General features: G+C 48.7%; 2 protein-coding genes across 2 annotated transcripts; both read left to right on the top strand.

Moving 5' to 3' along the window:
• The first annotated feature begins 10,348 nt into the window (after window positions 1-10,348).
• Window positions 10,349-14,522, top strand: LOC119295709 (scarecrow-like protein 33). Its single transcript, XM_037574159.1, has 4 exons — window positions 10,349-12,703; window positions 13,542-13,616; window positions 13,721-13,793; window positions 14,391-14,522. Exon 1 carries the CDS (start codon window positions 10,625-10,627, stop codon window positions 12,647-12,649), a length of 2,025 nt encoding a protein of 674 aa, XP_037430056.1. The 5' UTR covers window positions 10,349-10,624; the 3' UTR covers window positions 12,650-12,703; window positions 13,542-13,616; window positions 13,721-13,793; window positions 14,391-14,522.
• Window positions 14,523-14,554: 32 nt separating this feature from the next.
• On the top strand, window positions 14,555-16,565 carry LOC119295711 (scarecrow-like protein 33). The gene has a single exon (XM_037574160.1). The coding sequence runs from the start codon at window positions 14,580-14,582 to the stop codon at window positions 16,344-16,346; it is 1,767 nt and encodes a 588-aa protein (XP_037430057.1). The 5' UTR covers window positions 14,555-14,579; the 3' UTR covers window positions 16,347-16,565.
• The last annotated feature ends 1,404 nt before the right edge of the window (window positions 16,566-17,969 follow it).

The raw sequence follows: 17,969 nt of genomic DNA, 5'->3' as shown, positions 1-17,969 counted from the left end.
GTACTAGTCCTCTATACCGTATATTGCGCTACTCGTACTACTATCTCCCTCCTGGTTTATTGGTCCCCTTCGTAATTTGTGTCAAATTTTGACCATAAATTTCACTAACTAAATGTTAATGCATGTCACAAAAAATTATATTGTTTGATTCGTATTTGAACATAGTTTCCCATGGTATAATTTTCGGTGAAATGCATTGACATTTTGTTAGTTAAACCTACGATTAAATTGTGACACTAAATACGACTAGTAAGTACAGTACAGTAGTAGTAATAGTATACGTCAGTCAAATTATTCATCATCTCCTCACATTGAATTGATGTGACAACACGCTGCATGTGAGGTGACACAAGAGTCCCGGCGGCATGTTCGGGTATTGTGGACTTCAGATTTGAGTACCACATATCTGTCAAAATCTTTCATCATTCACTTAAAATAGTCGATTGATCATACATTGAGTACCATATAACTGGAATTAACCGATGCATGTCCAAGAAGGATTGACTGGTGCTGCCGGCTGGCGTCAAGTTCGATCCCACAGATCAGGAGCTAATCGAGCACCTTGAGGCCAAAGTGAGAGTTGACAACATGAGATCTCACCCTCTCATCGATTTGTTCATACCAACCATCGCCAGCGAGCACAGCATATGCTACACCATTCCTGAGAAACTTCCAGGTGAGACATCGATTGACCTCTACTTGCACAAAGATATTCCTTTGTTTATAGCTCTATTTTTCTTTTTAGACACAGGCCTAGTGAAGCAATTACAATTTGACAGTTAATAAAAAGTGAAACAAGTGACTGCAACATGCCAAAGATGTTATGAAAATGCCAACTACGTATACTAAAACCTGTATTCGACAATACTGCAGGTATCACACTGAGTGGCCTAAGCAAGCATTTCTTCCAACGCAACTCCAAGGCATTCAAAAGGGGCACATGGACACGTCGCAAGATACAGTCGGAGTGCGGCATGCATGCAATGTGGCACAAATACCTTGCCGGTGATGGTCAACGGCCGGCAGACAGGCAACAAAAAGGTTCTGGTGCTGCACACCAACAAGAACTTCGACCAGCAGAGGACCAACTGGATGATGCACCAGTACCACCTCGGGGACCTAGAGCAAGAGAAGGAGTGGGAGTTGGTCCTCTGCAAGATTTTCTACCAGACGAACACTAGGGCCAAGACTAAAAAGATTATAAGTTAGTTTGGTATTGGTACTTGTACTACCTGGTCGTTTGCAAGTTGATATTGTTGTTAACGATCTTTCGGTATGAACTTGGCATTTGCTTCCAACCATCATGCCGAGGGTCGACGTGGATATAAAGCTGATCATTTGTTTCGAAATGAATTTTCAGGCACCTGATTTTTATTTGATGGGTAGCATAAGCACCTACCGTTCGAATTCCCAGTTCTCCATTTTTTTACATCTTTGAAGTACGCAGGGGATCCATCCGGTTTCACGGGCGATAGTTGATACAGCACGTCGGAACTGGGCTGTGGCATGCCAAGCCCAGCAGCAAATTGTTAAAGAGAGGAGCGATAGATTTGGGCCTTTCAGAACAGTTAAGTGTTGCGACCTCAATCATGAGCGTCTCCCATGGACAAAAAAGGCCTAGTCCGTTATTATTAGTTGAAATATGTAAAATATTCCATAATGAAAATAAATATGTAAAATGCAATGAATTTAGTCCGCTTTCACTGAAATCCATCCGATTTGCATGAAATTCGTCCGTGGAACCACAAGATGGTTGTCCATACAGAGACTAACCGTACGAAACCAGCAGGTCCATGGACGTACGCAAGCAAGTGCATGCACTTATTACCATGATGAAAAAATAATGCCGACGTATGAGACGGTGAAATGCATGAAGTCTTCAACATACTCAATAAATGAGAGAATTCTGCAAGTATAAACTGATAACTGGGATCCAGCAGGTATATTGTTTTTTCAGGTCGAGCAAGTTTCAACTGGGCTGTAGAGTGCCTAGGCTTGGTTTTGTTTTTAACAGGCCCAACCCATGACGACAACGGGGCACAAAGATCCAGCAGGTATCTACTGGCCTCTACCCTGCTAGCGTTAATTATTTTTTGTCTTAGAACATCCGCAGACAATTTTTTTACTAAATCAAACACACAGCCCAGTTCTATTTTCCTCTTAAAATGCCATGCCCTGCTTCCGTTTTCTAATCTCTACCTATAGTTTTACTAGTTCATATACACGTATCATTATATTGAAAAAACATAAATTTTCCTTTTCATATTTACATCCTTATTTTTTTGTTGTTGTTTTCCCTCCCAGCGCTGATTTTTTACCACTGGTTTTCCCTTAAACCAACTCAATTGTCCCACGTCTTATTTGCTTACAAAAACAAAACGATTTTTTTGGAAAATCAATAAGTTCTTAAAAATAAATGTTTATCATTTCAGGATTACAACAGTTCGGACTCCACCGAAATATGCAAAATAAGGTTGAACTTTTTGACCGTGGTCCTGGGAAGAAAATGGGATGTAATAAATTCCTTAAGAATTAGCAATGGGCTACAAATTATTAAAAATATAGCAAATGGACTCTATGTTGTCTGCCACAGATTTGGAGGCTAACTTCTGGGCCTACTAAGTTCATGCGTACACATGGTTTCTCAAAAAAAGAAACTTAGTCAACAATCGACTCTACTAGCGTCAGACCGTTAGATGTCAATCTAACGGCAATCGTGCTTCTTCAGTCTCTGATCTTCCTGCTCCAGCCGTCCAAACCAGCGCCGACGGAACCGCCTGCTCATGCCTCCCATGGTCGGCTGTGCTACCGGGCAGGCCTCACGGCCCCACCATACTCGCATCCCTGGCATGGCTATCCCTCTACTCACCCACACCTCCTATTATTTTCTGAACCAGTTAACCCTCGTACTCCCCACCGCATGGGCAACAACTACCAAGTCTTCCCCGGCTCCTTGTCGTTCCCTTCCTAGGCCTCGCCGTCGTCCACCGCCCTGGTGCTCTCGGCGCGGCGTGGTCAACGAATGACATACATCGGAAGTGGACTATACGTGGAGAGGCTGACAGCTGGGTCCATGGCCACACACAAGGAAATGCCTCCTTATTACATGCAAAATAATGATTCCTCCACCTGATAGCTGGGACCCACCAGAAGGGCCTCTGTATTTCGTGAAAAAACGTTCCCCCGCTGACAGCTCGGACCTACCAGCTATATCTTCGCACGCAAGGAAGTGCCTCCTTATTACGCACCAAAAAATTAATACTCCCCCTGCTAAATGGGATCAACAATAGTGGGAGGCTGACTTGTGGGCCTACTAAGTTGACGCGGACGGAGGGCTTTGTCAACTTAGTCAATATGAACGATTCTAGCTCCAGTGACCGTATGATGTCCATCCAACGGCCGTAGTGCTTCTTCAACCTCTGGTCTTCTTGCTCCAGCTGCCCAAACCAGCGCGGTCGTGCCGCGTGCTCCTGCCTCCCGTGGCCGGCTATGCTGTCGCGGAGGCCTCACCGCCCCCTACTACTCCCATTGTTGGCCAGGCCATCCCTCTACTCACCCACACCCCCTGTTATTCTTCGGCGGCGGCAGCCTCACATCGCAGCCAAACCAATGAACCCTCGTACTCCTCTCTGCATGGCATCCACTGCCGCGTCTTCCCTGGCTCCCCGTCGTCACCTTCCTAGGCCTCACCGTCGTCCACCACCTTGGTGCTCTCGGTGCGGCGTGGTCAATGTGGTTAAGGAACAACTTCCATCGGAAGAGTATTGTACGTGGAGAGGTTGACAGCTAGGTCCACGGCCACAGCAAGGAAGTGCAACCTTATTACGTGTAAAATAATTATTCTCCACCTGACCGCGGGGACCCACCGGATGGGCCACCGTATTTCGTGAAAAAACGTTTCCCCCCTGACAGCTGGGACCCACGAGCTACATCTTCGCACGCAAGGAAGTGTCTGACAGTCGGGACCCACCTGGTCGAAGCGTACGTAGCGTTGTCATTCTGGTCGTGAACGTATACGTACATACTAGTCGATCGGTCTGTCTGCAGGCTGCAGTGATGAACTGTGTCCGAGTAAGGAAGGGCATGTGTCGTAGTAGAGGCGTGCACGTGTTATAGTAGAGGCGCGCATGTACCGTGTACACGTACGTACAGCCAGGGCGCAAGAAAGTAAATGCGGCCACGTACATACATACGGGCGGGGTCTCGAACACCTACTCACGCATACGTACGACCAGGGATCGTGTACATGGAGGGGCATCGACGACGCCCTGTTCATTGGCAGCCAACCGGCTGGGTCGAAATGGAGAAACTGCGTCGTCGTGTTCATCGGGAGGCAACCGGCTTGGACGGAACAACCGATTGAAACGAGGCCTGGCGTACCATAGAACGGAGGAAACGGCCTTGTGTTCGACCCCATACGGTCAAAACAGGATCCTGTTCATCGGGAGGGGTCTGGCGTACCGCAAAACAGAGGAAACAGACTTGTGTTCAAGTGCCTACGGTAGAGAAGGGTCCTATTGATTGGTAGGGGTGTGGCATACCACAAAACGGAGGAAACGAACTTGTGTTGGAGCGCTACGGTCGAAACGGGGGTCCTGTTCATTAAGAGGGGTGTGGCGTACTGCAAAACGGGACTCCACGGGCTATTGTTCATCTCCACCGTCGACCTCCTCCAGCCTCCATGGGCTACTGTTCATCCACCATCGACCTCCTCCAGCCTCCACCTGCGACAGTTCATCCACGGGCTCTTGTTCATCCAGCCTCCACCGCTCGTCCACCGGCTACTGTTCAACCAACCCTCTCCATGGGGTCCTGTTCAACCACCCCTCCACGGGCTACTGTTCATCTAGCCCTCCACCGACTACTGTTCAACCAGCCCTCCACGGGGTCGTCCTGTTCATCCAGCCCTCCACGGGGGTCCTGTTCATCCACCCCCAACCGGCACGATTGATCGGGGTCCTGTTCATCCAGCGACAACGGCCTCTACTACCACGGGGTCCTGTTCATCCAACTCCCCACCGGGAACTGTTCATCCACCCCCCCCCAACAACGCTCACTGTTCATCAAGGAAGGAGGCGGCAGGTTCGATCGGCTTCAGTTAGCAGCAGTAGCGAAGGAATTGCTCGATCGGGTTCAGTTAATAGCCAGTGATTGATCGATCGCTTGGGTTCGGCAATGCGTAGCCTGCAGCGCAATCGCTCGGGTTCAGTAGGCGAACGCCTCGCTCGGGTTCAGTTAGAACCCAACGCCTCGCACCCACGCGCGTACGTGTACGAGAGAAACGTGCATCGCTCGGCCCCCGACCACCCATTGTGACCGGGAACTCCCTGATATTTTCCTCGCCCTTGCTTCTATCACGGTTTTTTCTGTCATGGATGGCCCAAAGAATGTCATGCAACTGCGTCTCCGGCCCGCCCAGGATGAAAAGCCCATAATCTGTCATGAGTTTTTGTCAAAGAAGTAGGAGCCCACCACATCTATGATGATACGGGTTTTGTCACAATTATCGTCATAGAAGTGTCATAGGCATGACAGAAAAAAGTACGTTCGGCCCAAAATGTCACGGATGTGTCTTTTTTTGTAGTGGAAGATACATGGCCTGGACCTACTAGTGGTCGAGGACGGCGGTGAAGAACCCGAAGAAGGGCGGGACGAGCCCCGCAAAGACGTTGTGGAGGAAGAAAGGGTAAAATGTCCGTGCGAAGGTCCTTTGCTCGGCGGAGCCGGCCAGGGGAACGGTATCGTCCCACTCATTGTCGCCGTTCTCTGTCAGCGGCAGCGCAATAGCAAGGTGCTTCTCCTCGATGATGGAGGATGTACCAAGGGCCGGCGCAGGAGAGGAGGAGGAGCTCACGACCGGTGCGGGAGACTTCGCCTTCCCGGTTGCCACTCATGAGATCTTGGAGGAGGAGGTGTAGAAGGGAGGAGGAACACGAGCGGATCTGGAGATGCTCTCGGTTGGGAGAAAGGGGATCTGGAGCGAGGAGTAGAGAAGGCAATGATGGCTCGATAGCGGGCGCCAGTCTTTTGTCAGCCTGGGCAGTTGCCGAGGCAGAGTGGAGAAGCGGAGATGCCCACATCCCATCAAGTGCCATGCGTCAGCCTGGACCGCAGCGCTTCGCCCTTTCCCTTTGGCTTCGCCTCGAAGCCTCGAGCGCCTTGGGCCCGGGGGCAACTGTCGGCGTTCTGGGAACCAGGGCACCCTGACTTGCCTGCCTGCGGCCCATGGCGTGGCTGCATCGACGGCCTGGTACGACCCATCTATAAGATCGCAAGACAAGACCCTCACAAGGGTCCAAGCCTCGCGAGGCGGACGAAGATAAGACCTCCCGAGGGAGCGGTCTTCCCAGGCGACCTCCGAGGAGAGGAGATTTCTATGCAGGTACCTGACCTCATGAGGTTGTGATGACGCAAGCCATGATGACCGAGGCCAGGCGGGCGCCCGTGGGCGCAGAGGAGGCAATTTCCTCTTTGGTGCTAAGGAGGCAAGCACATGCGTGGGTTCCCGATGAATCTGGCAAAGGTTTCCATTCCGGTGCAACAAGACCAATACCGCCAGGACCAGAAGCTTTGCAGGCGAAGACCACCTTTCGTCAGGATAAGATGTACTAATTTTCCCCTTTCAAATTGGCCACCGTGGGATCCCTTCCCGCCTACATTTTGGGGGAAGAGGACCGAGGCCACTATAAATATTGGTTAGCCAAGGGAACAGACCCTTTTGACCCTCACCAGAGCAGACCTCACGAGGTTGTTCACCCCTTGTACTAGTTCATCCTCAGCCCCTCGTGGGGCTAATCTAGCACAACGTCACGGCCAGAAGCTTTGCAGGCGAAGACCACCTTTCGTCAGGATAAGATGTACTACTTATCCCCTTTCAAATTGGCCACTGTGGGATCCCTTCCCGCCTACATTTTGGGGGAAGAGGACCGATTAGCCACCACCGTAGAAGGGATCAGACCCTTTCGACCCTCACCAGAGCAGACCTCAATAGGTTGTTCACCCCTTGTACTAGTTCATCATCAGCCCCTCGTGAGGCCAATCCACCACAAAGCAGGAGTAGGGTTTTACACCGCAAGGTGGCCCAAACCTGGGTAAACTGTTGTGTTCATCTTCTCCCTTGTTCATCGAGCTAGGCTGTGGGTGTTGGGAAACGTAGCATGCAATTTCAAAAAAATTCCTACGCTCACGCAAGATCCATCTAGGAGATGCATCGCAATGAGAGGGGGAGAGTGTGTCCACGTACCCTCGTAGACTGAAGGCGGAAGCGTTAACTTAACACGGTTGATGTAGTCGAACGTCTTCTCGAGTCAACCAATCAAGTATCGAACGTACGACACCTCAGGGTTCTGCACACGTTCAGCTTGATGACGTGCCTCGAACTCTTGATCCAGCAGAGTGTCAATGGAGTCGATGAGTTCCGTTAGCACGATGGCGTGATGACAACATTGGTATGTGATCCGCGCAGGGCTTCGCCTAAGCACTACGATGATACTATCGGGGAGTAAACGGTGGAGGGGGGCACCGCACATGGCTAAGAGAATAACTGTTGTGCCTTGGGGTGCCCCTGCCCCCGTATATAAAAGAGGAGGGGAGGAGGCGGCCGGCCTAGAGGGGCACGCCAAGGGGGCGGGAGTCTCACTAGGACTCCACTCCTAGTAGGATTCGCCCCCCTCTTTTACCTTCTTACGGAGGGAGGAAAGGGGAAAGAGGTGGAGAGGGAGAAGGAAAGGGGGGGCCGCGCCCCCACCCCTTGTCCAATTCGGATTGGCAAGGGGGAGGGGGCGCGACACCTCCTGTGGCCTGCCTCTCCTCTCCACTAAGGCCCATGTGGCCCATTAACTTTCCTGGGGGGGTTCCGGTAACCTCCCAGTACTCCAAAAATCCCCGAACCTATTCGGAACAATTTCGGTGTCCGTATATAACCTTCCAATATATTAATCTTTACGTCTCGACCATTTTGATACTTCTCGTCATGTCTGTGATCTCATCCGGGACTCCGAACAACCTTCGGTCACCAAAACACATAACTCATATAATACCAATCGTCATCGAACATTAAGCGTGTGGACCCTACGGGTTCGAGAACTATGTAAACATGACCGAGACACCTCTCCGGTCAATAACCAATAGCGGAACCTGGATGCTCATATTGGTTCCCACATATTCTATGAAGATCTTTATTGGTCGAACCGCAATGTCAATATAGTTATTCCCTTTGTCATCGGTATGTTACTTGCCCGAGATTCGATCGTCGGTATATTCATACCTAGTTCAATCTCGTTACCGGCAAGTCTCTTTACTCGTTCTGTAGTGCATCATCCCGCAACTAACTCATTAGTCACATTGCTTGCAAGGCTTCGTATGATGTGCATTACCGAGAGGGCCCAGAGATACCTCTCCGATACTCGGAGTGACAAATCCTAATCTCGATCTATGCCAACCCAACAAACACCTTCAGAGATACCTGTAGAGCATATTTATAATCACCCAGTTACATTTTGACGTTTGATAGCACACAAGGCATTCCTCCGGTGTCCGGGAGTTGCATAATCTCATAGTCGGAGGAATATATATTTGACACGAAGAAAGCAGTAGCAATAAAACTGGACGATCAATATGCTAAGCTAACGGATGGGTCTTGTCTATCACATCATTCTACAAATGATGTGATCCCGTTATCAAATGGCAACGCATGTCCATGGTTAGGAAACTTAACCATCTTTTGATCAATGAGCTAGTCTAGTAGAGGCATACTAGGGACACGTTGTATTGTCTATGTATCCACATATGTATCAAGTTTCCGGTTAATACAATTCTAGCATGAATAATAAACATTTATCATGAATAAGGAAATATAAAATAACAACTTTATTATTGCCTCTAGGGCATATTTCCTTCAGTAGGGTGACGGGCTGGTAGGCTGGATAGGTCAAGTTCTTCGCACACGACCTAGAGTTCGAACCTTTCTTGGGTCTGCGAAGCCCTGAATCCGACACATACCTAGTTCAATCTCGTTACCGGCAAGTCTCTTTACTCGTTCCGTAATATATCATCTTGCAACTAACTCATTAGTCACTTTGCTTGCAAGGCTTCTTATGATGTGTATTACCGAGAGGGCCCAGAGATACCTCTTCGATACACGGAGTGACAAATTCTAATCTCGATCCATGCCAACTTTACAAACACCTTCAGAGATACCTGTAGAGCATCTTTATGATCACCCAGTTACGTTGTGATATTTGATAGCACACAAGGTATTCCTCCGGTATCCGGGAGTTGCATGATCTCATGGTCGAAGGAACATGTATTTGACATTCAAGAAAGCAGCAGCAATAAACTGAACGATCATATGCTAAGCTAACGGATGAGTCTTGTCCATCACATCATTCTCCTAATGATGTGATCCCGTTATCAAATGTCAACACATGTCTATGGTTAGGAAACCTTAACCATCTTTGATTAACGAGCTAGTAGAGGCTTACGAGGGACACGATATTTGTTTATGTATCCACACATGTATTTAAGTTTTCGGTCAATACAATTCTAGCATGAATAATAAACCTTTATCATGATTAAGGAAATATAATAATAACCATTTTATTATTGCCTCTAGGGCATACTTCCATCAATAAAATCCTAGTCTGATTTGGGTGGTCCATTGACCAAAATTCTATTAAAAAATATCAAGATCTATGATAATAAAGTTATATAGTATGAAAATTAATCTCATGATGCATCTAATGATATTAATTTTATATTATAAATGTGAATATCTTTTCCTATAAAGTTGATCAAATTTTGCAAAGTTTGACTTAAAAAAAGAGAAACTTTCGGTTCAAGGCTATTCAGACACTTTAAGCAAAGTTTCCACTTCTTCGGTTTTTGTTTTCTTATTCGGGATCTTGCTTTTAATGGTTCTTATCTTTGCAACTCGCGATTTTCGCCAGAGAACTAAATCCAAGTTGACGAAGATCATGATTTGGGCTGGCACGGTATTGGGACCTGACATGCTGAACTCCCAAAAGTTTTGTACATTCAAAAAACGAATTGATTCCTTAAAAGACGGGATTGACTAGTAAATAGAAAATTACTGATATTTCACCCTTGTGAGATTGTCAGGTTTGTACCAAAGGTGTAACAATTTTATATACGAACTGAAATAAAACAGAGTGACTTCCTAGCTTACTTAGGGTTGGTGTACCTGCTCAGCTCAGCTCAGCTCATTTTGTTCTTGGCCGCCCTGTTCAATTAATTAATAAGTACGGTGCTCCACAACAGAAATCTTCTGAATTGATATATACTATTCCGTACTATTGTTCGCTTAGCCATGTTAACGTTAGACCAAAGCCTCACCATCACCCTTCTTTTTTCTTTCACATCTTTCCGCTCCACCCTGGGGATGGGACCGGCGGCGAGCCGGAGTTGCAGTTGAGTATTTGACTCTTGCCCTTCGGTCTCTTCCTCCGTTCCCGTCATCATCATCACGCCCCTTCCCGGAATCTTCCATGGTTTCATCCTTTAAAGGAAGCACCATCTGCAGGGCTTCACAGTGGGGTAAATTCCACTTCTTTAAGTTAGCAGTACAAGTGTACAACTGCACAACACAGCCTAGAAGAGCAGAGCAATGGCCGCCACGCCGGAGGAGTTCCTGGGGCAGCAGAGTTTCCTTTCGCGGCTGGAGCCGCCCTCGCCGTCCCTGTTCCTCGGCCTGCCGCCGACGCCCCGCGGCGTGGAGGACGGGGACTCCTCGTTTGACGATATGGCGCTGCCCTACATCTCGCGCCTGCTGGAGGAGGACATGGAGGACCACTTCTTCTACCTGTACCCCAACCACCCCGCGCTCCTCCGGGCGCAGCTGCCCTTCGCGCAGATCCTCGTCGACGTCGCCGACAGCGCCAGCGGCTCCACCTCCGCGCTCTCGCCGTCCTCCTCCACCTCCACCTTCGACGCCACTGCCTCCACAACCCCCAGCGCTACATCGCCCTACGACGCAGAAATCCAGATCTCACGGCCGCCCTACACCCAAGTACTGGGCCTTGCCTCAGGTTCACCGGACACCCAGAGCTCGGCGCTCCTCAGCGGCGACGAGGAAGCCCAAAACCCTAGCTCTGACTTCGTCACTGGGAATTATTTGTTGCCCGGCGACCAGGACATGCTCAACATGGCCTTCCTCAAAGGCATGGAGGAGGCGAAGAAGTTCTTGCCGCCCAACAGCAGCCTCCCGGCCATGAAGGTGGATCAAGTGGTGGGCGGAGCGCTCGCTGGAGCCGGCCTCAAGAAAAAGAGGGACACTCTAGAGCCAGACATGGGCAGGGCCAGCAAATTGATGATGCCGGAGCAGGAGGAGGATGGCGCACGAGAGCTGTTCGACGAAATGATGTTCCAGGAACACGAGATATGCATGAAGGGGGTTCAGCAGCTTCGCATCGCAGTGGACAGTGAACCCGGGAAGAACAGACGGAAGAAGGGTCGGCCAAGACGGGACTCGAGTGACAGTGAGATGGTGGACCTGCACACGCTGCTGCTCAACTGCGCCCAGGCGCTGTCCACAGACAACCGCCAGACCGCAGGTGAGCTGCTGAAAAGAATCAAGCAGCATTCGACCCCAAAGGGTGATGCGGCGCAAAGGCTGGCGCATTATTTTGCCGAGGCGCTGGATGCACGGCTGGCGGGTAGGGGGAGCGAGCTGTACCAGTCGCTCATGGCAAGGCGTACCTCGGTTGCAGACTTTCTCAAGGCCAACCAGCTTTACATGGCAGCTTGCTGCTGCAAGAAGGTGGCGTTCATCTTTGCCAACAAGACCATCTGCAATGCTGTGGTAGGGAAGAGCCGATTGCACATTGTGGACTATGGTCTGAGTCAAGGACTGCAGTGGCCGGGCCTGTTACGTATGCTTGCAGCTAGAGAAGGTGGACCACCAGAGGTGAAGATCACCGGCATTGACCTCCCTCAACCTGGGTTCCATGGAGCCTACCATATTGAGGAGACGGGGCGCAGGCTCAGCAACTTCGCCCGCGTGTTCGGTGTGCCGTTTAAGTTCCATGGTATTGCAGCAAAGCGGGAGACAGTCCAGCCAGAGGACCTGAACATCGACCGTGATGAGGTGCTTGTGGTGATTAGTCTTTGCCATTTCAGGCTTTTGATGGACGAAAACCTCGGCTTTGATACTCCGAGCCCCAGGGATCAGGTCCTTAACAACATCAGGAAGATGCTCCCAGATGTGTTCATCCATGGCATTATGAATGGTTCGTATGGTGCTACATACTTCCTGACACGGTTCAGGGAGGCACTGTTCAATTACTCTGCCCAATTTGACCTGCTGGATGCGACAGTCCCCCGGGATAACGAAGGGCGTCTGCTGCTTGAGCGTGACATCTTCGGGCGGTCTGCCCTGAATGTCATTGCATGTGAGGGCGCAGACCGGGTGGAGCGCCCTGAGACATACAAGCAGTGGCAGCTCCGGAACCACCGGGCTGGGCTGACACAGCTGCCATTGAATCCAGATGTTGTTAGGCTTGTGCTGGACAAGGTTAAGGACAACTACCACAAGGACTTCGTCGTTGATGACGATCAGCGGTGGTTGCTGCACAGGTGGAAGGGGCGTGTGCTCTATGCCCTGTCAACATGGGTTGCCGACAATGCAACCTAGCTTCTTTTCTCAATCAAACTTGGATTATTGACATCAATAGATATTTCCATGTTTGTAAGTTAGCACTTATCTCACCATTTATGATCTTATAATTCCATGGTGCCATGAGGTAGTCAATTACTTCTAGTATGCCAAGTAGTCATTTGATTATGCTCTCATGGATCATGAAGCTTAGATCTGAAACTTAGAAATCTGCAGAGATGCAGTAATGCCTTGGCATATACTCCCTCCGTTCCTAAATATTTGTCTTTCTAGAGATTTCAACAAGTGACTACATACGGAGCAAAATGAGTGAATCTACTCTAAAATATGTCTATATACATTCGTATGTGATAGTCCATTTGAAATCTCTACAAAGACAAATATTTAGGAATGGAGGGAGTATATCTATAAATTGGAAGCTTTGGCCATCGTGTTGCTGCAGATTTTGTAACAACACACCACAAAATCTGTGGGGGTTTATGTATATGCCAGTCAAATTGTTTGGCACTTCCTTTTGAGCCTGTGTAGAGTAACCAGATATGTGTTGAAGCCTCAAAGTTGTACTGATTAGTCAGAGTTGATGTGCACATATACCTTTACTTGTATGAACAATTAAAGTTGTGATTGGCTTGACCACACATAACACGAAGTTTGCACCGACGATGATCTCTGAGAAAGATGGGCACCTTATACCCTTAATTTTTCTATTATCTTAGAAAATCTATGGTCTTATAACTGTTTTTGCTGGATTTTTTTCGATATTATAACTTTGGGCAAGCTCGGTGATATATTGTTAAATGATGGTATGTGAGAAAGGTGAACACTTGCACAGATGCAGATTTGATGTTACCCCAGTTGTGTTACATTTCTAGGCTCATCTTCATACTGCTCTGCCAATTTTTGGTTTCAGATATTGATCCAATGGTTTGCGTTCTATTATGTACCTTACATGGCCAGAGAAAACCAGAGTAGCAAGGAATACTGAGTGAGCCTACATCTATATTACTTGATTTTATTGCTAATTATCTCTATGGTTTCTCCTTAAAAGGTTCATAGCATCATGTGCTGTGTTTATTTGTTTGCTTGCAGCCCTGAAAGAGTTTACTAATTTGGTCAAGTATGCAGATCGTGGCAGGGATATAGGACTATAGATTAAGCATGAGTAAGTTTATTACAAACTATGGCATTTTCAATATTTTAACTAGGTATATTTTGGCCTCTCCTAGTATATTATTTACTCTTTTGACATATCAGCATAATTCCTAAGCTTCCACTTAAATAATTATGTTCATGCACTATTTTTTTCCCTTTAAGATTCATGTGCAACAAAGTAGTAGATGTAATTATGTATTCATGTAACTGAGATACAGTTCGAATTGTAGTTAAGGACTCAGGACTTGTGGGTCGTATGTGTCATGTATGCTGCGCTTTCATTTTGCCAAACATCAGAAGCAGAGTAAAACATGTCATGCTTAGTGCAATGTTTTGGCATCTGATCTCACCTATACCCTCTAAAAAAGTCTTGTTCGCAAACTTAAAAAGTTTCTCAAAAATTGAACACAAGTACATATTTGAGTATTAAGTTCACTTTTAAAATTAATTCTGTGCAAAAAAGCTACTATGTTAGCCTTCATCATTTTATTATTTTTGCATTGCACAAAGATCTGCAAATGCAAATAGTACTCAAAATGTCATGTTTGATTTTCTTATTGCGTTTCTAAAATATCAATTTGTTTTTGATGTAATTCTCTTGTACAAGGAAATGGAACAAGGAGGTCAGATCACACCTAGATGATTAGGAAAGCAACTGCTTTTTTGTTCTTTCTGGTTGGAGACAGTTCGGTGATTCCAAGGAGACAAGCTTAGCAGAGCAACATTACACCTACCATGATTGCCTTCCATTCATTCCAGGAAGAGCTTTGCCATTACCATTGCCATTGCCATCACCATGGCTGCCACCCCCGTCTTCCCGGTGTTCCCAGACCTTCCCTTGATGTCCCATGATGACAGCAACTGCTTCGCCGTGCAGGATCACCTGGCACTCCCCTATATCGCACAAATCCTCATGGAGGAGGAGGATGACGTTGATGAAGACAACCCTGCACTCCTCAAAGCCCAGCGACCCTTTGCCCAAATCCTCTCTTCCAGCATGCATGCCTCCACCTTAATGGCGGACCAAGGCGGCGCTTTGGCCATCGACGTGCACTCTCCCAGTTCACCCATCTTCAAGTTCAAGGGTGTTGATGAGGTCCGCAGCTTGCTGTTGCTCCCCGATGGGGACTACAGCACTCACATGTTTAGTACTGCCTTCCTCAGGGGCATGGAAGAGGCCAACAAGTTCTTGCCCACAAACTGTGAGCTGACGACCACTGGTGGGCATGATCAACCCAAGGAGAAAAGTGGCAGGGGCCGCAAGGACAGGCATGGTGATGTGGAGGTTGATGTCAGTAGGACTAGCAGATTGGTGGAAGCTGGTGCCGGCGAGGTGTTCGACCAAACGCTCATTGCCATGGGCAATGAGACTGGGAACAGCAACAAGAAGGGGAGAAAGAGCAAGGCACGGGTGGTTGACCTGCACACACTGCTGATCCACTGCGCCAAGGCGGTGATGGATGACCGCCGTAGTGCAGGTGAGTTACTCAAGGAGATCAAGCAGCATGCATCACCAACTGGGGACGCCACACAGCGGCTTGCCTACTGGTTTGCTGAGGGGCTGGAGGCACGGCTGACCGGCACAGGGAGACAGGTGTATGGGTTGCTCACGGCTGAGTGCACCTCTACTGTGAGGCATATGCAGGCCTACCAGCTGTTCATGTCCACCTGCTGTTTCAGGAAGGTAGCCTTCTTGTTTGCCAACAAGGCCATTTTCAATGCAGCAGTTGGGAGAAGCAGGTTGCATATCGTGGATTATGGCCTCCATTGTGGGTTCCAGTGGCCTGAGCTGCTGCGCTGGTTGGCTTCAAGGGATGGTGGCCCACCGGAGGTCAGGATCACCCACATTGAACTCCCATTGCCTGGGGTCTACCCAGAAAAACATATGGAGCAGATAGGTAATCAGCTGACTGACATTGCACAAGAGCTTGGTGTGCCGTTCAAGTACCGTGCTATCATGGCACAGTGGCAGACCATTTGCATTGAGGACCTGGACATGGAACCTGACGAGGCGCTTGCTGTGAATGACCAGTTCAATTTCAGGACCTTAATGGATGAGAGTGTCGTCATAGCCAGCCCGAACCCCAGGGATGTCGTCCTCGGCAACATCAGCAAGATGAAGCCAGACGTGTTTGTCCAAAGCACCGTGAATGGCTCCTATGGCACCTTCTTCTTGTCACGGTTCCGAGAGGCCCTTTTCTACCACTCTGCGCTATTTGACATGCTTGATGCAACCATGCCACGGGAGAGCAAACTGCGGCTGGCGCTGGAGCGTGACGTCTTTGGGTGGATGGTCCTGAATGCCGTCGCATATGAGGGAGAGGACCGAGTGGAGCGCGGTGAGACCTATAAGCATTGGCAGATCAGAAACCAACGAGCAGGCCTGAGGCAGCTGCCACTGAACAGAGAGACTGTTAAGATGGCTAGGGACATGGTCATGGGTGACTACCACAAGGATTTTGCCATAGATGAGGATCACCAATGGCTGCTACAGGGATGGAAGGGTCGTATTCTCTACGCCCACTCAACATGGGTGGCAGAGGGAGCTAGCTCCCATTGTTAGCTATTTTTCTCCTTTCTGCACAGGAACAACAGCTGCTATGGGCAGTTAATACTATACTGTTTGTGATGAGGTTTATATTCTAAACTTTGAAGATGCATTTTTTTTATGGGATGGCAAAAGGCATTTGGGATGATGTGGCATTTTCTTTGCTTTTTTTGTACTCAACTGTATAAGAAGATAAATATATTTCTATGTTTTTTAAGATAAAATATATATCTATGGCTGCGTGTTATCTGGGATGATGGTTGTATTCATGATCCAGTAAATACAAACTGGTGGCATGTTTGTTTTAATGGCTAATTTAGCTGGTGACTACAGTGACCCATTGTCCAGACTTTGATGTTGAGCCTTGGATATTCATGGAAACTGTCTGATCTCTTTGTCGTAGTCTGGTGGATTCATGCAATACTGGGAAGGAAGATGAAATTCAAGATTGGTAGTAAAAAAGCTTGTAGGTAAGCACGATGTGATGTCATCCTCTTGTGTTTGTAAATTGGATGCTTTGTTGACCATGTATTACAACTTCGGTTATAGATGATGAGGACCACCATGGTAACCAGTTTGTTGCTTGTGAAGCTACCATGCTCTTCTACAATTGGCTGGTAAATAGTTTATCGAGATGGCATATTTTATTTGTTATCAAAAATCGACAAACTTGAGATGTTTTCAAGGGATATGTGAGCCAAGATCATTCAATATATGGGCCACTGGTTGAAGGAATCAAGGGATGCCTCCAGGACTTTGAGGACCATGCGCTGCTGGCGGTCCGACGTACGGCTAATGAGGTAGCACATGCATTAGCAAAGGAGAGCTGCAATAATTACTTGGCTTCATGTTCCACTGGAGTGTATTATGAACTTGCTAGACGAGGAGTGTAATCACAGTGCATAATTTAATATAAGCAGCTAATTCTCAAACAAAAAAGAAGTTAGAGAGACGTTTTCATAGTTCAAGTTGGCCACTGCTCTTCTTTGCTTGGGTAACCAGATATATTAAGTAGTCTATTTTCTATGCTTATCTTTTTATAGTGTAACTGTGCCTACCTTGCTGCAGGCCAATCAAAAGAATCTGAGTAATTTCGAACTAATATAAACATGTGCCCATTGGTGGGCTGAGGTTCTTATTACTTGCCTTCAATTGCTATTTGTTCCACTATGCTTTAAAGTTAGGTAGGTAGATGGCTCCCGCGTGCGCTGGCTCTGGCGATGCCCCCATCGCCCTGGCCTCGCCCGCTGCCGGCGCGCCGGCTCCTCCCTCGCCAGCCCCCCCGCCGTCGCCTCTGGCTGCCCCTCCGCGTGTGTCCTGGGCTGACCTTGCCGAGACTACCGACGTTGCCGCGGGCCGCCCCGTCGCCTGCCGCGACCGCATCCCGCCTCGTCCTCCGGTCCGGTCACCTTAGCCCGTCCCTGCCGGCGGCCCGACTCCCAGGGGTGGGAGTTCGGCCTACCGCGGGACCGAGCGGCGCCACCGCGGCCTCTGGGCGCGCGACCGTCACCTAGGGCAAAAGGGGATACCTTGGGGTCTCGGGCCTCCCCCCGGCGGCGGCGTGCTGGCGGCTGGGGCGTCGCCGGCCGCGCTGACCGCGGTGCGGCGCTCGCCTCCTGGCGGTCCCCTGCCCTGCCG

Source organism: Triticum dicoccoides, chromosome 4B (assembly GCF_002162155.2).
Source record: "Triticum dicoccoides isolate Atlit2015 ecotype Zavitan chromosome 4B, WEW_v2.0, whole genome shotgun sequence".
In the NCBI taxonomy this organism is placed as follows: Eukaryota; Viridiplantae; Streptophyta; class Magnoliopsida; order Poales; family Poaceae; genus Triticum; species Triticum dicoccoides.
This window is presented reverse-complemented; position numbering and strand designations above follow the sequence as displayed.